The 24,403-nt window shown below is 40.0% G+C and overlaps 2 protein-coding genes across 2 annotated transcripts; one reads left to right on the top strand and one right to left on the bottom strand.

Annotated features, from left to right (window-relative positions):
* Nucleotides 1–1,883: 1,883 nt before the first annotated feature.
* On the bottom strand, nt 1,884–7,057 carry nifk (nucleolar protein interacting with the FHA domain of MKI67). The gene is made up of 6 exons (XM_083889818.1): nt 6,833–7,057; nt 5,629–5,757; nt 5,166–5,274; nt 4,146–4,357; nt 3,039–3,101; nt 1,884–2,522 (listed from the first exon to the last, which is right to left on the bottom strand). The coding sequence occupies exons 1-6, from the start codon at nt 6,959–6,961 to the stop codon at nt 2,310–2,312; spliced, it is 855 nt and encodes a 284-aa protein (XP_083745944.1). The 5' UTR covers nt 6,962–7,057; the 3' UTR covers nt 1,884–2,309.
* A 1,332-nt stretch (nt 7,058–8,389) lies between these two features.
* LOC310927442 (high affinity cGMP-specific 3',5'-cyclic phosphodiesterase 9A) lies at nt 8,390–24,403 on the top strand (the record flags this gene model as incomplete). The annotated part of the gene is made up of 14 exons (XM_083889737.1): nt 8,390–8,447; nt 10,002–10,145; nt 10,237–10,288; nt 11,222–11,324; nt 12,304–12,446; nt 13,620–13,679; nt 16,177–16,354; nt 19,909–20,031; nt 20,688–20,780; nt 20,869–20,936; nt 21,045–21,147; nt 22,739–22,843; nt 23,959–24,105; nt 24,194–24,403. 14 exons carry the CDS (start codon nt 8,390–8,392, stop codon nt 24,401–24,403), a joined length of 1,587 nt encoding a protein of 528 aa, XP_083745863.1.

Genomic DNA, 24,403 nt, shown 5'->3' with positions numbered 1-24,403 from the left:
ACAAGCCTCTCTGACACACGCACATAAACACACACCTCCGCTTTTGTGCAGCGTTAGCCGAGTTCCAGCTAGCTCCTGCGAGCCTTGGCCATCACTTCTAGCTAAAACGCAGCCTCCAGACAGTGGGAGACGAAGACATCGCTGTCGTGAAAACAAAAGGCTTCCCTCTAATGTTTTCCCTTCGTATCTGCCAATGAAGCGGACTGATAAAAACCCTTATTAGCACTGTCTCCGTCACAGTCACAGTAAGGTGTGTAAGGGAGGACAGGCTAAAGCTAGCCCCTAGCGAAGCCCTTCCTTTCAATTGAAACGTCAGTCCACAGACAGACAGGCAAGCAAGCAACACCAAGACAATACTGTGTCCAGGAGGCGATAAGGTGTATTTACAGCGTTCCTCTTTTACTCACCATATCCTGCTGGGACGCGGCAGCTGCTTCAGACTCACAACTCGGATTAGTGGCTATAAAACACAAAAATACGGGCTTGAAATCTCCAGCGTATGGCTCTTTCTCTCACTCTCTCCACCCGGAATGTTAGCCTGCAGGACAAGAATGGATCGACGAGCGCATGCGCAGTCGGTCCAGGGATGATGTTGGCACTTTGAAAACTGTCGCATGGCAATGTGGAAAAAAAAAAAAAAAACCTGTTTATGTGTCATGAAAACTCGACATGTAGCGACACCTCTTGGACATATGGAGTAGGTGCACTGTGAATTTGACTCCCTTTGTTTAGTCTGTCGACTAGTTTGCATATATTAACATGTACCTTATCAGATTTGTTATATTTTAACTCCCTTTTACCTGTATTTGTTGACAAAATTGTTAAGATACATTTCAGATTTGAGTTATTCCTTAATCACAACATTATCTGAATTTTGCCCTGGTTTTCTTTGCTCCTTTACGCCAATGAAAATATAAGACTTTTATAATGATGTCATCCTTTTCCCTACAGAATTGCACTTTTACCATCTTTGACATCTTATGGACCAAAACGTAACCGTTTCAGACAAATCGACAAATTAAATCCATCCATTTTCTACCACTTTATCCTCCACGTGGGTCGCAGGGGGCACTGCATCAATCTCAGCCAAGATGGGGCAATAGGCGGAGCACACCCTGGACAGTTCACCAGTCCATCACAGGGCCAAACGGAGACTAACAACCATTCACTCTCATGGTCAATTTAGTGTCCAATTTACCTAATCCCTATATTGCCTGGTTTTTGCACTGATGGAGAGAGGCAGAGAACCCAGAGAAAACCCATACACACACGGGGAGAACAAACTCCATGCAGAAAGGCCCTTGTTTACGACTTGGTCTGAAACCCAGGTCTTCTTGCTCCAAAGGCAGGAAGTCCTGCTAACCACTAAACCAAATGTGTGGCCCACAAATTAAACATAGAAAATAATTTATGATGAATTTGAATTGAAATGTTCATGATCAACAATATGAATTAAATAAATTCATTTAACTATTGTTGCAGCTTTAAGTTGGCACAGGTATTTACAGTGAATGGAATATAGAACTTTTCTCAGGAGTAACTATAAAACACGACTTATCAGCCAAGCATGGACGCCACAAAAAACCTTAAATTTTGTGCCCTTTTTTCTCTCCAATCAGCCACGACAGTTCAAGAGTGGCCCTGAAACTGAAGCAGCTAGATGGAAGGATTGTTTTCTTACTCGATTCCAACTGATGGGAGCATTTTTTTAGCAAGTATATCAAGCTTCTTGAAGTTGTAACTCCCTAATCTATACTTTTTTGACAGCAACTACACCATGAATTAATCAAAGTCACTGCATTGCCTTGACGAGAGCAGTTCCTCAAAAAATGTGTTTGTTATTCTTATCATGAGACAGATGTACTCAGTTTATTGAATATACTTTGATAATGTTTATTTTTAAAGACCATGAGACTCATGGAAGTTCAACCAGGCTTTTTCAGAATCTGTGAGTGTGGTTATAAAGTCAAATAAAGTTTTGCTGCAATGCTGCCTTTTTCAATCAACACTGCAGCACTGAAAGGAAATGTCTGCTCAGAGACGCAAAACATTGTGCCTTTTTCCAAACAAGTCCAGGCACAGCTGTTGCCCATAAAACAGACTCATGACCAACATTGGTCATTGCGAGTGTTGCTCATGATGCGCCACAATCTTGCACCTCACAATTACAGTGGACATTCATCTTTCTACATAGCAATGTCATTTCCACACAAAAAAAATGCAGATTCATCACAGTTCAAAGCTGTTCCATCTCTCTCCAAGAATCCGCATGCGTCTGCTCCGTCAGCCTCAGTCCACAACAACACAGTTCAATTGTCCTCCGTGTCCTCTTCAGAGAGTTCCTCACACTCCGAGTTTTCATCATCGCCACCTTCCTCCTCCTCCACCTCAGAAGAGGAACCCTCTTCATCTTTCTCTGCAGCCGGAATCTTAACGACGATCTCGTCATCAACATCCTCATCGTTGACGACCATGGACTTCCTCCTCTCCAGGAGGGAGGGGGTGCACACTGGTGTGGCGTCCTGCAATGGAATAGAGAAGCTTATTAGGCATGAAGTGGATTTTTATCGGCATGTATTTAATTTTAATTCCCCCGGTCATGAACAGTTTGGCTTCTCAAAGGACACTGATAAAATATCTTCAGTTTAAGGTCTGTATTACATGCTAATAATAACAATAATAAATTGTTGTTTTTAAAGGGACTTTTTAAAATATAATTTTGTAATTTACATGCATTTTTAATCAATATTATAATAGTCCACTAGACTCTGTACGATTGGGACTAACATATCCCCCTCCTCGCCTGAGGTGGTGCTGCATCAAGAACTAGGATTTGAATTAGAAGGGTGTGAATACGACATAAGACTGAGTATGTTGGTACATGGGTTTTATCACGTAGCCACCAAGAAACATACGCGATAAGCTTAATGCACCACAATGCTATAGGCACAGTTATCTGATCCCAGACTACTGATAGATCTGGACTCATTTTCAGTCTGTGCCAAAGTCAAATGTGAGATCATAGTTAATTTCCTTACATTACTACATGTAGATGCATCCAAGGAGTCAGATGACTTTTTCTTCAGGGGCATCTGTGCTGCCTGGAAAAGAAAAAGAAAAAAATAAATAACATGATGAAATGCTTATGACGTCACGAGTCGAGCACATTCACACAAAAAGCCTCTGGCAGCCTCTGTTGGTCATATTGGCAAGTGCATGTGTGGAAGCACAGACACACAGGCAGCCCCGCTGACTGCCACCAGCGAACTGCATAAACCCTGTCACTGTATGTGCGTATCAGACCGAGTCTGTGCTCTGGAAACCTCAGACAGAAGTCAAACAGTAGATCAGTAAAACATACTTACAAATTTTAAAAACGAGGGTTAATCTCATAAAATAACCAGGGAAAAGTCTAAAATCTCAATATTTTTAATTAACCGACACTGAAAACCACTGTTTTACAAGTCGTGTGTGTGTGCGTGTATATGCGCGTGTGTAAAACGTCATTCATTTGCACATCGTACCCCATATGAATAATTATGTTGTCTTTAGTAGTTTAAAAAAAAAAGAAAAAAGATTAAAATTGGATCTGGTATAAAAAATGGGAGATTTTATTTTTAGGCCTTATCGCTCAGCCCTGCTAAAAACAATAAGCCCATGATGCAAGGCCATGTTCAGGGCCTAATTAAATAACACTGTTTGGCCCTTTGAATGCCTATTGCTCATGAGTGCTATAAACATTGCCAACAAAGAAATTGTGATTCATCGTGCAGCCCTAAAGACAGCACTATTTCCCCAAACGTGCCTTAAACTTTACTTAAAACTTTTACATAATTCTGCTCATCTTTATGTATCTAACCCTAAGGACCAAATGTTCAGCAAAATAATCAACCAAAAAAAGAGATATAAAACAGAAATTAGCTTTTTTATGTGAATTGTAAACATGCACATTTATTTATTGGTTGCAAACATCTAATATATATATTTCAAACATCTAAAGTGCTTTGATTATTGTATGAAAGCTTTCCTTTTGGCAGATATTACTAACAATGCTTCTGTGAAGGGCTCCAACAGATGATTTTTATTTCCAAACATGAACAGGCTGATCAGGTTAAATAAAACAGTTAACACTAAGAAACACTCACAAAGCCTGGGAAGTCGTACTCCATGCCGTGTGCGGCCAGCCTCTTGCGGAGCTTCGATTCTTTCCGCAGGAGTTTGACTTTCATCTTCTCCAGTTGCTCGACCGTACGCTCCTCGTTGTACCGTGTCACAGCAGGATGTGAGGGCTTTTTAAATTCTCTTTTGGAGCCAACAAACAGCTTCTCGTGCACTTTCTCTGGTGCAATCACATGACCTGGACAACAGGAAGACGATGATAAAAAGATAAATAAATGTAAACCAGGTTATATTAAATGTGAACACGTTAAAGCAGACTGGATGTTTCTATTATTATTAGTGGCACTGATATCATGTAGTTAAAAAAATTGAGTGGTCAGGTAAAACCAACACGATCCGTGACATATTTCTCATCAAAGTTGCTTTCAGATATCAAGCCCATTCACTCTGGGGAGATTGTATCATTGTATGTGGGAACAAAATGTCCACAAAATGCAATTCAAAAGCTCATTATAAATTGTTTTGGAATGTTCTAATGCATTTAAAGTCAACAAAAAATTGGAGATCCTCTTTGCCAATTGTTCCAGTCCATTCATATCTATTAATTAAGGGTTTATTTTAATGTTTTGTACATATCTGTAGTGTAGAACAGTTTTAAAAATGTTACAAATAACTTTCTCAGACCTGGAACTCAATTTTTTGTTGCCTCACAAAATAAATGCATACATTTACATTACAATCTTCAGCGTGCCGACGATTACTCTACAAATGGCCTCAAATGACAACCAATGGTCGACCAAGAAGTTAGTCAGGGGACAGGTCTAGTGACAACACATCAGGACAAGCTCCTCACAAGTTGCAGGAGCGAGTGGGCAAGTGTCCTGCCTCCTGCAGGATACCATGTTGGATCCAGACATCCTCTTTTCATTTCCATCACTTACAATATGGGAATGGAAATACCAGAATGTAGACGCAATTCTACAGACATCTGACTTTAGGTCATGTCTAAAAACAACTTTACAAACTCGCACGTTGACAACACTCACATTTGATGATTCTCTCCCCCATTAGGTAGTTGTTCATTGTGTCTGCCACAATTTTCGCGACTTCATCACAGTCGTACTCTACAAAGGCATAGCCTTTGCTTCCACCAGTCTGCAAGTAAAACACCATGTTAAGCAGAAAACAGAAAAGTGCCATAATGTGACATGATAAACTTATTTTTGTTAATTTTACACAGGAGATTTCACATGTGTGCTTCTGTTGGCACATGGGTTTTATCACACTGCTAAGAAGTGAGCAGGTGATAAGCTTAACGCGCCAGAAATACTTTGGGCTCAATTATCTGACCACAGATCACAGTTTCATCTGTGGTCATTTTCAGTATGAGCCAAACCTCTGATTACAGTGATTCTAAGGCCCACGGTTTTATGTGGAACCAAACTATATCGTCCTTTATACAAAAGGTTGAGCATGTCATGTACTTGGCAGCGACGTCCCTGCTGTTACCTTTTTGCTTCTCGACAGCCGCAGCCTCAAGACCTTCCCAAACTGTTCAAAGTAAGATTTGAGCTGCGGCTCAAACAGTCCCAGCGGCAGGTGACCCACATAGATCACTCCTGGAGTCAGACGAATCCTCTACAAGAACAATATGACAATCAGTACATTTCCACACAACAGTGGATCAGTGTTGGTCTATCAACTAGAAGGTCACGGGTAAGTTTCCCTTACAAATGTCAATGTGTCTCAGAGCAAGACACTTAATCCCACGTTGCTCTTAACAGCAGCGTGTGCATAGTTTTGATGGAAAAACATAACTGCACACAGAAATGTTCTATGAATGTGAAAGTGAATGGGTGTGAATGGCAAAACTGATGTGTAAAGCAGCATTGAGTGATCATCAAGACTAGAAAACGTATGATTTATCACCATTTATTCATCAGGATAGAGCTGCAACAACTCAATTACTAAATTAATCAGCGCCTATTTTGATAATTAACCGATGCAAGGGGTTTTAATAATTAAATCAAGATTTTTCAGCTTCTTAAATTAACATATTTATGGTTTTCTTACCATATGACAATAAATTATCATCATTAAATCAGAATACTATATGGTTGGACATTGTTTAATGTTGTGATATTTTGTGTCCCCGACAGTCTTATAATCGAACCTACGCCCCTGCACATCTCCATTTCTTCACATATTTGTTCCCATATTCTGTATTACAACACAACATTTCCCCCCATGAACCTCAATAGTGGATTTTCATCTTAACATCAACCACACAATTACATAAATAATACACACATTTGGCTAAGATGGTACCTGATATACGGAAAAACAAACGTATAAATACATACATAAATAAATAAACAAATAAATAAAATTGTATTTGTAAAATGTAAAGTTGGCACCAATTAATGACTACGAGTTAATCCGAGTTATCTCTGAAGTTTTACACGTTGAACGTACAAAGTAGAACTCAACGCAATGAAACCGGTGCCTGGAAAGTGCGTGTTGTTAGCTGCTAACAGCACTTAGCACCGTGTGTGGTCGTGACACGAGACGCGACACAGACGTTCACAACTTTCAGAGGGGCTGAAGGAATACAGCCGTCAAACAGGTTCCATCTGAGAATTACACCCAAGTTACGTTTTAAATCACTTAAAAGTAAAACATAACACTTCTGCTTCCGTTCATTTGGACTCACCTGGCCTGACTTATTCTTCCTCTTCTTCACCTCCTGCACTTTCTTCTTAAACTCGGTCTCCTGTTTGGGGTTGAGCGCCAGCAGCTCTTTGACGGGCTGAGCCGCCGCCTCTGCTAAACTCTCAGTCATTTCTCTGTAAACTGCACACAAACATCAGCAGAAAACAGTAAAGCGCTACCACCAACACCGAGCACCAGCTCTACTCTAATCCTTCCATGCTCTAACCACGTTGCTCGCCTCTTCCGGTTGCCCATGCGGTGACAACCCAAAGAAAAAAAGCAAGTCGGCCTGAGTGGAAACTGCAGAACGTAAATTGTACAGCGACGTCTACAGGCATGGACATGCAGGTGCATGTTAGCCACCCCCAGGAGATTTGAACGACATTGACCTGTTTTCTCTCCACTGATGCACAGTGCTTGCTCATTGTGTGAATTGTTGGATTTCTCTTTTCTCTATAACATATTAAAGGTTTCTTTCTTGCTAGTATGTACAATTGAATATTACAATGACACGACAGTGAAAAAGATTCAGCTCAAAACATTTCAATTTAATTTCATTGACACCTGCACCTACAGTTTTATCACAATCACATAATTCAGTGGGAATTATTATTATTATTTTAATTTAAAAAAATAAAAAATATTTAAATCATAGCTTAGACCAGGGGTCTGCAACCTGCGGCTCTAGAGCCACATGTGGCTCTTCAGCCACTCTGCAGTGGCTCCTTGTAGCTTTAGAGATCAAGGCGACAAATAAAAGTGTTTTAACATCTTGTGCAACATCCAATGTTGACGTAAAATGCAATATTCAGTACATGTTTGGATGTGTCCTGTCCATCTTTGGATCCACATACCGTTTTTCTTGTGCACGAACAACATACAATCCAAATATTTGCTTCATTTATTTCAAAGTGGGTTCATTTTCATTTCTTTAATTTACCACAAACAATGAAACAATGGAAGAACCAGGTCTACGGGATCTAGAGGTTGGGTATAAACTGAACATGTTGTAGTTCTTAAATGTCATAAATGAAAGACACTATTACTATTGTATATAGTTTGTCTGTATAAAAACCTTTATATGTGTTATTATCTTCATCTTGTGGGGGTTTTTTGCGGCTCCAAATGAATTTTTGGGTGGAGAGACGACAAAAATGGCTCTTTTCATCCTAAAGGTTGCAGACCCCTGGCTTAGACTGACTAACTGGCTAACTAATAATCTACACGATCATCAAGGGCCATCACTCAATAGGCATTACACCCCATTTTTACCATTCACACATACATGTTCATGAAGTGCATCTTTATGCCCCATCTATAAGTGTCTTGCAGGGACTTCATTGGCCTGTAGACAAGAGGAGACAGTTATCAAAGCCCCAAACTGCCTGGTATAAAATGACCTGCTCTGTCCACATAGTTTTATCATTTCAGCTGCGCGAAAACATATCAAATGTGAAAGTGGAAACCGGTCAAAGTTTCTGGTCCAGTTTGCGTCTGGAATCCGAATAACAAAGACAAAAACTGCAAGATAACTGCTGATATATTGTGGTACAAAAGGATGGGGAGGAGGGTCAGAGGAGAAGAAGGTGGAGAGAACAACAACAAGGGGGTGGAGTGTTAGGCAGTCAAATAACGAGGTGAGGCAGACATGAGATACAGATCGGCAGCATACACTGTATAACATTCATGACATGGCAACAAAAATAATCTATTTCACAGTGAATGGGAGACCAGAGCAGGCTGAGTTCCCACTGGATTGTCCTGCTCAGGATGTCAAGGGTAGGTGCATGACATGTTGTTGCTATTTAAACTTATCTAACATCACATGTTAAGGAGAAAAGAAAAAAAAAAAAATTTGATTTGACTGTTTCATGGTGAAAGAGAAGAAAAAAGGCGAGCAGGACTAAAGTTTTCTGTATTATATTTATTGTCTTTTTAATAATTACATTTTACTGCAATTACAGTATCTATGAATCGTTCTTTATTATACGGGACGTTACACAAATGTATCCAAACTGAAAGAGGGTTAAGATAATGTGGATATATGCTTTGTAATCATGTTCACATCATTGTGTAAGGGTTCATTAATCAGTGACAGACAAATATTCACATAGACTCCTCACAAATCCACAGATAAAAAAAAAGAGTAAAGATCAGTCATAAGACAGGCAGAGGAAAGACCACTGTGAGTGTTCTGTGTGGACAGAAATACAGCTGCTCCTGACAGCTCCTCACTGCAGCTTCAGGATTTGTCCTCATGTTCTTTATCTAATCTGTGCTCTCATTAAGTGGTGAGGAAGGAAAACGAAAGCATTATTTTCCCAGTGCTTTTGAACACATCTATTATTTGTCAATTATAAATATCAAAATAAATATGGGTTTTGCTAAAGCGGATGCCTATCTTTAGAAATCCCCTAATGACGCCTATACAGTATGATGCATTTATTTTTGGTTATTTTGTTACGCTCCATTTAAAGGGACAATATGTAGTATTTATGGGTTTATATAACCCAAAATCCACTTTTTTATACATATTTTGTGCTCCTGCATTGTCTAGTCGCTGTATAATAGTTTTTGTTTCATTTTCGTAGTGTTTCAAAAAGTCATGTAAAATAACACGGTCGCGGGGCTGCGGTTGCATAGCCACTGTTAGCAGCGAGACGCCATGTTTCTACCGGAGCCTGTAAAGGACAAACGCGAGAGAACAAATCAAGCGTCTCTTTATTTGTAGCGGAAGTCCCGCCTCCACTCTCTCCGGCCGCGGTAGCTCCGCCCTCTCCCTCGCCTCACGAACCTCATCTGCCGACACGGAGAAAGACGACGAGGACGACATTTGACCGGCTGCGGATACCGTAGCGCTCAGGGAAGGGAGGGGGTGAGCAGAGGAGCAGTTCTTTGTTGTAAATTTCAGCCTCTCCTCTAGATGGCACTATAAACTACTGACTTCACCTTTAATTGGGAAAATAATGGACAGATTTATCACTTATGAAAAGAAATGTTAGTTGCAGCAGTGAGGAATGTAGCCTCAACGTGGGACAGCAGCTCTACGATGTGAGCTAAACGCCAACCCCTGTGTTTGTGAATTGTGATTTGCGTTTGTGTTTTATACACCTCAGGGCCACCGTAGATCACAGAGTGACATGTTCTTTCAGATCTTTTCCGGTCCGCAGCCGAGGCTGGGCCCCATGACATCCTGAAGCTCTACAACCCCAAAGGAAACATCATCAACATCTCCCCGGCTCTAAAGCCCAACAGCCCAAACTCCGGCTACAAGCTGGAGGTGGTGGCCGCTGACTGCAACAGTGAGCCGTTAGGTATCTGTACCCTTAGCAACGTGGGATTTACACTGATTTTAATCTATTCCAAAAACTGTCCACAGTCTCCCTGTTTTCATCATCACTGCAGGTGTGGAGCTTGCTGGTGCGTTAGGATTCGACCTCTCGTCCATGGAGAAAAGGTAGGCATGGATGAGAAAAGTCGAGAAAATAGTCTCCAGAGGGTTTATTGGCAGAAAGTCAATTTACAACCCATAAATGTGTTGTGTAAGAGTATAATATCTTTAAAATAAATCAGTTGTTTTTGATGCCTTAGAAGAAGTCTTTTAATATGTAATTTAGAGAAACAGCTTAAACTTTAACCTGAAGTTTATTTGTTCATAGTCTACTGCTTTATCCTCCACATGAGGGTCACAGGGCCACTGGAGCCAATCACAGGGCAAAAGTTCAAAAAATCAACTGTTACAGATATGGGTGTACATTGGATGCTACATCATGCACAAATTTCCCGTTGGCAGCATTTATTTAGCATTTAACTGCATCACACCCTGGACAGCAGAGAGGAATTCCCCGATATAGGATTAATTAAGTACAAGAAATTCTAAATAAATGCTGCCAACGGGAAATTTGTGCATGATGTAGCATCCAATGTACACCCATATCTGTAACAGTTGATATTTTGCATTGGTAAATGAAACCTTAAGTGTGTGTATGTTATCCAAAACATACACATAAATCCTAAAAAGGTTGGGATTTAAAAAATAACTAAATAAAAATTCCTTTGGGGACCCAAAAGAAATCTGCTGCGACCTATTTCTGAGTCCCAAACTAGTGTTTGGAAACCACAGCTTTAATAAAAAAAATATATATATATAAAAAAAAAATATCTGTATCTCTAGAATAACTCAATGCACTTTTGGGGATTTTGGTGGGAAAAGGCCACCATAGGGTGGAATAGAGAAGTCTTCCTACTGTTGCAAATCTGCAGTCTCACCATTAGGTGTCACTAATATGTCCTCACTTTAAATGAAAGTGAAATAATGTCAACCATAAAAACCAAATGTCCCAGGTTGAAACATTTGATGCTTAATCTGGTTGATGTTGTGTGACCTCAGACTGCAGAGCCTGGAGAAGAAAATCCTGACTGAGGCAGGCGAGACTCCTGCAGTTGTTTACGAGATGAAGAAGCAGGTGGATTCATTCCGGGAAAAGCTAGAGGTAAAGGCCAGTTTTCAGTGCTTTTAAACCTGCTCACGAAATTCAGATGTATGATCACATAACAGGATGCTTGAATTACTCTTTGAAAGCTGTATTTATTCATTTTTTATTACCTCTGCAAAGGAGTTTATGATTTTGCTGATATTTGTCCGTTTGCGGACAATAGCATTTTGAATTCTCCCTCTAGGGCATTGGTTCTCAAAGTGCGGCCCGGGGGCCAATGGCGGCCCGCAGAAACATTTCTGTCGGCCCCGCAATGAATTGCAGTTGATAGTTTTAATCCAGGAGCTACTAAGCTTATTACATTTTTTTTGGACATTACTGGATACAGATCAATAAGTGTAAACAAAAATACTGGGTATTTACCTGGTTTCTATATGGTGAATTTTACTGTATTATTGGGTTATAAGCTGGTAATAAGCAGGTAGCTACAGCCCTCAATTACTAGCTATTTACCCAGTAAATATATGGTAACAGAAATGTGTTACTTGGTATTAACCTGTAATTAGAAGGTAAGAACAATGGCCAAAATACTGGGTAATTATACAGTGTTATTATATTAATGCTTAAATTACATTATATTAACGCTTATATTACTTAACGCTAAACTGTAGAACTGCAATCTGGTCATTAAAAGTATTACAAATGGGATTTCTTTCCCCTTTTTTCTTTCCTTTGGCGGCCCTCAGTCCAATGTTGGGTTCCTAAATTGGCCCTCAGGTATCAAAACTTTGAGAGCCCCTGCTCTAGGGAGTATATTGAAACTTATATTAACTCGTGAATGGATTTCTGATGGATGGACGGACTGGTAACCTTTCCAGGGTGTACCCCACCTTTTACCCAATGTCAGCTGGGATTGGCTCCAGCTCCCCCATGATCCTCACGTGGAAAACATAGCAGTAGAAAATGAATGAACAATTTTGCTGTGAAAGGTAAAGCCTCAGCTGACTGGTCCTCTCTCATCCTGTCCTTTTTCAAGAGTGTGGAGCATCTGAGCTGGCTGGGACTGTTCAAAGATCTGTCAGAAGGAGCACACAAGCCGTCGCCGTTCTACCACAAGAGGACGCTGCGGAAAACCAGAGAGGAGTGTGATCGTGTGCGTGAAAAGTTCCTACAAATGAGGTATATTCACACGCGCACAAAGATGATTAAGAATGACATTCACAAGCCACTTCTTTGTGTACGCCTTCTCAATTACTCGTTAACGCACACATCTAATTGGCCAATCTGGGCCAGACTGGTTTGAAGTGATATAAAGAAAACATTAAAGGGGAAATCAGTAGTTTATAGTGCCATCTAGAGGAGAGGCTGAAATTTACAACAAAGACCTGCTGCTCTGCTCACCCCCTCCCTTCCCTGAGCGCTACGGTATCCGCAGCTGGTCAAATGTCGTCCTCGTCGTCTTTCTCCGTGTCAGTAGATGAGGTTCGTGAGGCGAGGGAGAGGGCGGAGCTACCGCGGCCGTAGCAGACGAAGCGGAGAGAGTGGAGGCGGGACTTCCTGCTACAAGTAAAGAGACGCTTGTTTTGTTCTCTCGCGTTTGTCCTTACAGGCTCCGGTAGAAACATGGCGTCTCTCTGCTAACAGTGGCTATGCAACCGCGGCCCGCGGTCATGTTATTTAACATGACTTTTTGAAACACTACGAAAATGAAACAAAAACTATTATACAGCGACTAGACAATGCAGGAGCACATAATATGTATAAAAAAAGTGGATTTTGGGTTATATAAACCCATAAATACTACATATTGTACCTTTAAGGCATGCATTGACCATAAACTACATTTCCCACAATGCATGGCGCTTGTGTTACCCGCAAAGTGATGGCATCCTGCCACTAGATCGCAGTGCCTCATTGTATATGTATCACGCGACGAGTGAAATTGAATAAGTAATAAATACAGAAAGTTATTTAGCAATATGTTATAACAGAGTAGTTACCTTTATTTTACATTATACTGGGTTACATTTAGTTACATTTATTCTGTATGACAGTTATATCTGGCCCTTTGAGGGTAACCATTATGCTGATTTGGCCCTCAGTGAAAATGAGTTTGACACCCCTGGGTTAGATTGTTGCCAAGAGTTTTTTTGTGTGTCCGTAACACGAAGTTGCTAACACACGGACAAACGTATGGATAATCCCACACCGATGAAAACATAACCTCCTTGGTGAAGGTAATACCCACTTTTTACAACCATGTATAAAGAGGACTCGCAACAACACGCAAACAAATCGAACCTTCTCTTTGGAGACAGACAGACAGATAATCACTTGTTTTGTGCCCTGCAGCTCTCTGGAGGTTTCAGAGGAAGTGAGGCAATACTTAAAGACTCCAACCTTTGACAACTGGTGAGTTAAACCTCAACATCATCATTCGACAAAAGTGAAGATATATGTTCATATTTATTAGGCTCCCTCTTAGCTGTATCCGAAAGCACTGCTACTCTTCGCTTTGAGTGGTAAAGACTCATTTACCATTATTAGTTTTTTTGTGTCACGAAGACACTGAAGAGCCTAATTCTAACTGGAGCTTCAGTCATTTTTGTGACATTTGCCCAGATTATCCGACAACAATGATGTTTTTACGTAGCACCGTGATGTGCTGGGTGTCTGTGCACTGGTGTGATCACAAACAAGCAGCTACAGACATCCTGTTGCCTCAGCGCACACACACAATGTGACAGATGGTCGACTAATAACACTTGTGGCTCAGTGAGCACCTGTGATGCATTTCTGAAGAGGACAGGAGCCCTCAGGCCTTTTCTTCTGATTGCCGCACTCATTTCAATATGAAAAGCCACGCGGTAGCGCCTGTTAAATCAATAGAGGGGTCGTCATAAAAGGCTTAATCAACGTACCAGGTTTGAAGTGGGCCTCAAAGGGAGAGAGACCACGCTGCATTCACTCTCCACTTAGTCATCATTCTATTTGGCAGATTTATTTGCTTTTTAAAGATACCCCACAATGACGGGCGTGGACAGATACGAGGTGATACAAACCAAAAATGGAAGCTTGTGATATCATAGGAAAATGTATTGGTGTACGAATACAACATAATAGAATAAATACATAAATGAAATGCATAAGCAACATGATCTACAGCAATATGAATGACATGCTTCTGAAAGAGTTCAGAGACAGCCTAAGGCAGGGGTTCTCAAAGTTTTGATACCTGAGGGCCAATTTAGGAACCCAACATTGGACTGAGGGCCGCCAAAGGGAAAAAAAAGGAAAAAAAACAGAAATAAATCCCATTTGTAATAATTTGAATGACCAGATTGCAGTTCTACAGTTTAGCGTTAAGTAATATAAGCGTTAATATAATGTTATTTAAGCATTAATATAATAACACTTCATAATTTACTAAGTAATTACCCAGTATTTTGGCCATTGTTCTTACCTTCTAATTACAGGTTAATACCAAGTAACACATTTCTGTTAACATATATTTACTGGGTAAATAGCTAGTAATTGGGGGCTGTAGCTACCTGCTTATTACCAGCTTATAACCCAATAATACACTAAAATTCACCATATAGAAACCAGGTAAATACCCAGTATTTTTGTTTACACTTATTGGTCTGTATCCAGTAATGTCCAATAAACATTTAACAAGCTTAGTACCTCCTGGAGTAAAACTATCAACTGTAATTCATTGCGGGGCCGCCAGAAATGTTTCTGTGGGCCGCCATTGGCCCCCGGGCCGCACTTTGAGAACCAATGGCCTAAGGCATGAGTGAATTATATCCCTGCTTATGGCCACCGGGGGGCTCCCTAGAACAGGGGTCTCAAACTGGCGGCCCGGGGGCCACATGCGGCCTCCCCCTATCGATTACATGCGGCCCCCCCACTTAATATCATGTTATAATGAAAACATGGCCCACGACCTCACCGTCTTTTAAACACAGTGTGTAGCTGAGGCTCAGCTTCCAGTGAGGTGTTAGAATATAATATGTTTGCCTGCAATGTTTTTATAACAGTAATAATAAGACATTTGGTCATAATTATCCCATTATCAATTGATCATGTACAACATTCAATTACATATATAAATACGCTTGTTAGGGCCAGAGCCACGAATGGCAGTGGCCCCGAAACGGCTCCTGGTACGAATTTTAATTACAGTTGTCCACACTATTATTTATGTAATTTAAAATAAATGTCTGTTTTTGATATTAAAGGGACAATATGTAGTATTTATGGGTTTATATAACCCAAAATCCACTTTTGTATACATATTATGTGCTCTTGCATTGTCTAGTCGCTGTATAATAGTTTTTGTTTCATTTTCGTAGTGTTTCAAAAAGTCATGTTAAATAACATGGTCGCGGGCCGCGGTTGCATAGCCACTGTTAGCAGCGAGACGCCATGTTTCTACGGGAGCCTGTAAGGACAAACGCGAGAGAACAAATCAAGCGTCTCTTTACTTGTAGCAGGAAGTCCCGCCTCCACTCTCTCCGCTTCGTCTGCTACGCCCGCGGTAGCTCCGCCCTCTCCCTCGCCTCACGAACCTCATCTGCTGACACGGAGAAAGACGACGAGGACGACATTTGACCGGCTGCGGATACCGTAGCGCTCAGGGAAGGGAGGGGGTGAGCAGAGGAGCAGGTCTTTGTTGTAAATTTCAGCCTCTCCTCTAGATGGCACTATAAACTACTTACTTCACCTTTAAGGGTCAATCTCCAACATTTAGCAAGGATTTAGCAATTCTAAAAATCTCAATATTTAACAGAGGAGTCTGGTGTATTTACAACAGTGCTGAAAGCCATGGTCATGGAGGAAGTTCTGAACTGATCTTTTGAATTAACTTAACTGAACTAACTACCCTTTGTGTGTGTGTGTGCAGGCAGTGGGAGGATGCAGAGATCATGGTCCTGCTGCAGGTCATGTACACAGACTTAGATTTCATAGCCACCTTCAGGATCGAGAGCGAAGTGCTGCAGCAGTTTCTGTTTGAAGTCTACAGAAGATACAACAACATCCCTTTTCACAACTTCAAACACTGCTTCTGTGTTACCCAGATGGTAAGTGTAAGTGTGTCTGTGTGTTACTTGTTGTGGGTACCTAAATCTGTCAAACGCGGTCACATTATGGGGACTTGTCTTACTTATGGGGACAAAAATCAAGTCCCCATAAAGACATGTTGTCTGGTTAGGGTGAGGTCAGAGTTAGGGTTAAGGTTAGAATAAGTCACCACAAAATTGATGTAAGTCAATGTAATGCCCCATGAAGAATTGGAAACCAGACTGTGTGTGTTTACTTGTATTTAGTACCTCTTAAAGACCTTTTTTTGAAATAAACACTGCCCATAAAAAGTTCTTATGGGAACCAAAACCTGGTCTTAATGAGGCAGAACCTGGTTTCTGAAGAACTGATCAAGTTCAGAGATTAGTTCTTAGATTAGCCAGGGGTTTCAAACTCATTTTAGTTCAGGGGTCACACACAACACAATTTGATCTCAAGTGGGCCGAACCAGTATAATAACAGCGTAATAACCTATAAACAAAAAGATCTCCAAGTGTTTCCCCTCTGTTTTACATTTAATGAAGTATCTCTTTACTGAATTTATTATGAACAACCTGAACTTTCAACAATATTATGTAAGTTTCCCGTATACACAAACTCACAGATCACAGTGGATCTACAAAGGAACACAACATTTAGTCACAGGTATCTGAAAACTGACAAATCACGTTATGAGTGAGTGATGTGAAATGTTAACCAATTCATCCTGTGGGCTGGATTGGACCCTAGGGTGGGACAGTACAGGCCCATGGTCCGTATGTTTGACACCCCTGGGTTAAGCATTAACAAGTTATGGTTAAGGTTATGGATAATGCTTTGCTATCAAAATGAATGGAAGTAAACACAGTGTCTTTAAAAGGAGATCTGTTCTAAGCTTTGTGTGTAAGAGAGAGAGAGAGAGTGCAATCATGCCATCACCTTGTTAGCTAATTTGTGAAGGACATCATGTCCTCAGCAGGTATATAGTGCTTCTATATATAGCTCACACACTAATGGCAAAGCCATCAGGGGTCAATTTGAGGCTTCAATATCTGACCCCTGAAAACACACGGCGACTCCATTCGTTGATGACCCTTTCCTGACCAACTACTTGTGGCATAGCCCACCAAATAACATCTGCTGCATTTCCACAGCAGTTCAGCTCACCACGGTAAATACATTCACTGAAGAGGAGGAACTCAACACAGTAAAGCCTAACACTCAGTTGTGAACCAAAGATGCAGAGATGTTGTAGTTGGCGTCTGCAGATGTTACCAACAGTAAAGGCCACATTATACTTCTCCGACTGCGTAATGCGTTATCCGTCTGCGTCACCACGGAGACGCCACGCGCTGCAATTTCCCGCCCGATCAGTAGGGGTCGCTGCGCAAGGTTGTTGTGCTTCTGGCTACAGTGAGCAATGGCGTCGAGAGAGAAAGACTGTTGTTGTTGAAACAGTGGTCGTTTCTCACTTTTCTGTGTCATGGAACGCAGTTTTAAGATCATTTGAGGCGAGAAATTGGCCATTTAGAGTCTAAACATGTGGTTTGTGTGTGTGTAAAGATATGACGTATTTATAGTTTGGCAGCGGCGTTATCGGCGGGGATCAGCTCCGCGTCTGTGGACGCTCGGTGCTCACTGTGAGCCGGCACAGAGTAGCTTAGCTCGGCCTGTCCTGAGGACCAATCGCAGCTCTTGCCGTCTCCGTTGTCCCTTGACGGAGTGACGGACACTTAAAAAATATTTTGTGCAGTCGGAGACGACGCAGAGGCTCTTCGACAGGTTCTGCGTCGACGCAGAGTCTCTGCGTAACCTAAGCAGAGCACTTACCGCAGAAGTATAAATTGGGCTTAACAGTATTTAGCAATGAATTATAGAATGAATGCCATGTTGAACCCCCCCAGGGCTAAACTAAAGGATAATATAAATTTTGAGCAATATCAGAAGGTTTAATCGCTAACGTTGCCCTACAAAGTTCACGTTTCCCCTAAGTGACAACTGACTGGAAGTTAAAGGGATACTTCACCGATTTGTATGTGGCTTTGTATTGCTAGAATAGCAGTAGTATTATTTAGAAAATGTGCTTCCCTCCCTCAGTTTTTCCCTGACTTGTAAAAAAAATCTGTTTTCCCTTATCCAAATGTGCCCTACTGTGAGTCAAATGACGCGTTTTGCATCACAGTAGGGCAAATTTTGAAAATGGAAAACAGATTTTTTTTACAACTCAGTGAAAAACTGAGGGAGGGAAGCACATTTTCTAAAAAAAATACTACTGTTATTCTAGCAATACAAAGCCACATTCAAATCGGTGAAGTATCCCTTTAAGGAGCTGGCTTTTTTTTTTTTTTTTTTTTTAAGCAGAAGTTGAAAGTGACTCAGTGCATAATCATTCCTTCAAGTGAGTTAAAGGGATTTTTTTTAACAGTTATCTTGCTATTCTACAGTAAATATATTAGATTCTTGAAATCTTTTATGTCCTCTTGATAAGCCTTTTTTTCCTCTCAAAAGTGGCCTTAGGTCAGCTATAACCAATACAAATCATGGCATTTTGAAAGGTTTGTGTCAAGAAATCCACAAAAATTTGTCATGTTCAGATATATAGTTTATATATGAAGAACAGCCTGGCTTGAGCATAGAGGAGGTTAAACACTTGCCCAGAGTTTTTCCAACTGAAAAAAAAAAAAAGGTTTCACAAAATGTCCATACTTCAGAAAAAGTTTGAAAGCAGCTACACATCTAAACCTAAAATTAGGCCAAAATAGCTGACATATACTGTACTTGTGACGAGCTGGTGAATATGGCAGTGTATTTATTAATGAAATATATTGCCATTAGGAGATGGAGATAGTTATACTAAGAGAGGATCAAGGGAGAATTACTACTAGACCACCGTTAATGTTGCCAACATGAGTGTAAATGTATGCCGATGATGTGACGATGCTCATTAAGCCAAAGTATGACGTCTGTGTACCTGTTTGATGCATCTGTTATTGTGCTGGAAGGATGGACCTCATGCAAGTATGATAGGAGAGGAGGAGTTTTAGATAAGAGATAAGATGATAAATAATAAACATGCATAAGATAAGTACACTATCGGAAGATATTAACAATAAGACTACAAAAAAATGTTAAAAAAGAATGCACATTTTAGACAGTTTCCCGAATATAATATACAGTATGGGCTTGATATTTACCATATAAACAGAGATTGAACATGGGATATTATATATGTATATTGTACTTAAACATTTGTAAAATAAGGTTTAAATTAGGTTTATAAGTTCATCTTATCAATGAAAACAATTATGGCCTCCAACTTGGCAGCTCTGTCGAGCATTTAACATCCCTCACCTCATCGTTTGGTTTTTAAACTGCACAAACGATTCATTCTCCAGTGAACCACATTTCTACCTGCTCAGCCAGCTGTGCTCTCTCTGTACAAAAGGGACAGTGGACAAAGTGGAGCGCAGTTATACATATATATATATATATATATATATATTAATACAGTATATATCATATATTATAACAGAGCATCTCCAGTTGTCACCGCGATGTCTTTATCTCCGAGCAGATGTATGGTTTGATCTGGCTCATTGACCTGAGGAATAAGATGGACGCCATTGACCTGCTGATCATGCTGACCTCTGCAGTCTGCCATGACCTCGACCACACTGGGTACAATAACGCCTATCAGGTTTGTGTAAAAAAAACAAAAACTGGTGTAATTGTGCCCCCATCACTAAAAACATTGAATCTAAAGGATATGTTTAATACTGGCAAAGGCAAAATGAACAACTGCTGTGACCAGTAATGCATATAAAATAGAATGTCACAAAAGTACTTGTTCCAGACATTGCCCATAAATGCCACCCTGTGGACAAATCATGTAATGGAAACTGTAAATAATCATCAGTATGTTTGCAAAAAAACGTATTATTTAACATTATTATTTAACATATATTAACATGTATTAACATTATTTATAATGTGTGATAAAAAAAATATTACATCCACTAAATGCATCATAGGGCTCCTGAGTTAAGGTGAAAATTAATTATTTATACTCGGGACAACATTTCAATTTTCCTTATCCAAACAACCAATGATTTATAACGGAAAATCACAGGGGTGCCCTAACTGTTGCATACCACTGTGTATATATATATATACGTATATATATATATAGTATTAGGGTCCATATAGGGTCTCGGATTTTTTGACCTCTGACCTTTATATCAATTAACTGTACAGTTTAATACAGTCACTCTGAGATGCTTCAGCATGAACTGTATCAAAGTGCAATGACAAAGACAACATGTTGAAAATATTGTGAAAATAACCAACTTTCAGATAAATGCTCGAACTGAACTTGCTCTTCGCTACAATGACATCTCTCCGCTGGAGAACCATCACTGTGCTGTAGCTTTTGAGATACTGGAGAAGGTAAAGACGCAAAACCTTCTGTTTGTTTCAAAGATTCTGCCCCCAAACCGCCATAAAAGCTAATAACTTATAGTTTTCTGTTCTTCAGACAGAGAGCAACATCTTCAGAAACCTGTCCACGGATCAATACAAACGAATAAGAGAGGGAATCATCAAGTGAGACCTCTAATTCCCTCACTGTGCACATTTTACACCGTCTATAATGCTATTTGTGTGAGCGATCAACATTATACAGAAGGCCTCCATGTTCTGTTGTCACTGCAGATGTATTCTGGCCACTGACATGACAAGACACAATGACATCCTCAACAAGTTTAAGTCCATCTTGTCTGACTTTGACTTCACCAACAAGGACCACAGAGAGGTGGTAAGAGGATCAGATGTAAACACCAATCCATTCATCCATCCATTTAGCACAGGGGTTCTCAAAGTTTTGATACCTGAGGGCCAATTTATGAACCCAACATTGGACTGAGGGCCACCGAAGGAATAAAAAAGGAAAAAAAAACAGAAAGAAATCCCATTTGTAATCATTTTAATGAACAGATTGCAGTTCTACAATTTAGCGTTAAGTAATATAAGCGTTAATATAATGTAATTTAAGCATTAATATAATAACACTTTATAATTTACTGGGTAATTACCCAGTATTTTGGCCATTGTTCTTACCTTCTAATTACAGGTTAATACCAAGTAACACATTTCTGTTACCATATATTTACTGGGTAAATAGCTAGTAATTGGGGGCTGTAGCTACCTGCTTATTACCAGCTTATAACCCAATAATACACTAAAATTCACCATATATAGAAATCAGGTAAATACCCAGTATTTTTGTTTACACTTATTGGTCTGTATCCAGTAATGTCCAATAAACATTTAACAAGCTTAGTAGCTCATGGATTAAAACTATCAACTGTAATTCATTGCGGGGCCGCCAGAAATGTTTCTGCGGGCCGCCATTGGCCCCCGGGCCGCACTTTGAGAACCAATGATCTAGCATCATCATCATCATCATCATTATTATAATTATTACATTAAAATGAATTGTGACAAATAAGTCAAAAAACGATACATTACAATACAGAGAAGAAGGAAAGGATCTTTATTGTCATTATATAACCGAAATTGCGGTTATATAAAAACGAAATTACGAGGTCAGAGGCAGGGTCGATCAGAGCCGCTGTAACTGAGTGAGCCACAAGGTCTGGTTATATTGTTAGATTTACCCACAATATACAATTTAAATATAGTATAATAAAGCAGAAGAGCCCTGGGAGTGGGCCAGTGTTATGTATGAGAGCATGACTGGTTTATTTTGAGCCTTTAGTCAACACAAAACCCAGTCACTAGATTTTCTGATAATAATTTAATGGTAATGGGGCAAGTCAATTTAGAACCTCATCAAAAACATCGGAATTCTGCCGATGTCTAGAATGTTATACTTGCAATAATGACCCTAATAATGACCCTAATGTGACATAGTCCATAGAAGGACAGACATACTTTAATGATGTTACAGCAGCACAGCTTAACTATTACAACCGTTAAAGTATAGAAAGATGTAAGAGATGAAATGCATATTTCACATGTAAACGGAAGAATACAATAAACCAAAAAACATATTAAAAGATATAAACAGCTGTTTGAAGAGATATTACAGTAACGTTTAAAAACAAACACAGCTATAAATAGAAAAGGGAATGAATTCGATGCAACTGAATCAACCAAATGTTCCAAATGAGCAGCTATATGTGTGTGTCTGCAAGTGTTTTTGTCTGTGCATCATAACTTCACTTCATCATTACATACATCTTCTTTGCCTTCTGCTGCAAAGCACATTGAATTTCTTTGTAAAACAAAATGCAACAAATACAAACATACATACATTTTCTGGAGAAATATTTGATATTTGACTTTTTTGTTTTTGTATGACATCCTCCTCTCACCCTTAACAGTTGATGATGATCCTGATCAAAGTGAGCGATATTTCTAACGAGGCACGGCCCATGGAGGTGGCTGAGCCCTGGCTCGATTGTCTCCTGCAGGAATTCTACAACCAGGTACCGTTTACAACTGCATTAAAAGACACAGACTCTACTGTATAAGACTGGCCTGGGTGAACAGGATGCCATTTTGGCCATCTCCAGAATCTCAGAAAAAAGACAACCTGAATATTTAAGCTGTTACTTAACATTAACAGCCCAGTGTGCAACTATTAGGGAGGTTTATTGGCAAAGATTGAATAAACTACCCATAAATATGATTGAATGTGTATAAAATTGAAAAAAGTTATGTTTTTATGGCTTGAATAAGTCGTTGTACTTTGTTTTAATGAATGAATGAATAGTTTTATTTCTGTTACAATATAAAATACTTAAAATTATGTGCAATCAATTGGCAAATATTACCATAAAGACTTCCACTCAACACAATTTTAAACAAACTCTGTACCCGAAAAAGGAATCGGCTGAAGAGGCTTATTATTGCCTATCCTGTGCAATCCATGAAATAACCCAAAATATAAAGAAGCAATGAAGTTCAAGGATTTTTTAACTTCCTCCATATCTTCTCCGTTTCTTTGTAGCCATTTCTTCAGTGGATTAAAACAGTACTTAGGCATAACAGACCCAGGTAATACAATGTTGCTTGTATGTTAACAACACTGCGGCCTGCCACCAACATATCCAAAACCTCAAAAATGGCATGAAATAATCATACCAGTTGAAAGGTCTCTTCCTCGTAGAGATGAAAATACAACTCACACATGGATTCAAGTTATTTTCTTGATTTTTGATGGATTGGAAGCGCCAAGCCGCTCAGTGCTGCTGTACTTGTACGAGGATGCAGTTATTCTGCATGTGCCATGTGCATTTTGCATTTTTAAGTGGACTCCAACCACATAAACTCGATGCAGAAACCAATAAGGAAGCAGGATGAAATGGGAGAGCTGTGAAAAGGTGTTTTGATTCTTTCTGGAATGCAAAGGCTATCATAATCCCCTGATGTGCTTGGTAAAGACTGTTGCACTCTGAAGTCTCACCATAACATATCAGCGATTCCTGCACACCAGACCTGCACGAGGCACAAAACCATATTCCATGAGATACAAGTCTGTGTCGTTTAAAATGATGGTGGTGTAAAGAGTTAAAACACTGTTAACAACGTTTGCCCTCAGAGTGACATGGAGAAGCTGGAGGGTCTCCCGGTGACGCCCTTCATGGACCGGGACAAAGTAACAAAACCGTCTTCTCAAACTGGCTTCATCAGATTTGTTCTTCTGCCCCTCTTCATTGAACTGGCCAACCTCTTCCCCTGTCTGGAGGTAATTCCCCAAGCAAACAAAAAGCCGTTTGCAGTTTTGGTTATTTTGACGAGATATATATATATATAAATTCTCCTTAATTCTGCAGCAGCACATTATCGACCCAGTCCGGAAAGCTCTGGACTACTACACGGAGATGGAGAAAGCCCTGGAGAGGGAGAAACAGAACTGGGCTCAGAGTGAGAATAGTGCGAAGAGCAAGGACACAGCGGAGAGCCACACAGAGGCCGGGCTCGACGTCGCCTCTAAACTACATGCACAGAAGACGACTGTAGTGGAAGGAACAGTGAAGAAGTAA

The sequence above is a fragment of the Microchirus variegatus genome, assembly GCF_963457635.1.
Source record: "Microchirus variegatus genome assembly, chromosome: 5".
NCBI lineage: Eukaryota > Metazoa > Chordata > Actinopteri > Pleuronectiformes > Soleidae > Microchirus > Microchirus variegatus.
The sequence above is the reverse complement of the archived record's forward strand: the minus strand, read 5'-3'. Positions and strand labels throughout refer to the sequence as shown.

What these genes read in the sequence shown, in the direction of transcription:
- nifk (XM_083889818.1), bottom strand. Translation starts at nt 6,961, where the DNA reads ATGACTGAGAGTTTAGCAGAGGCGGCGGCTCAGCCCGTCAAAGAGCTG. An exon ending in GGAAGAATAAGTCAGGCCAG is followed by an intron (nt 5,758 to 6,832) that starts GTGAGTCCAAAT and finishes TTGTTCTTGTAG; the next exon opens with AGGATTCGTCTGACTCCAGG. An exon ending in ATGCATCTACATGTAGTAAT is followed by an intron (nt 2,523 to 3,038) that starts GTAAGGAAATTA and finishes ATTCCATTGCAG; the next exon opens with GACGCCACACCAGTGTGCAC.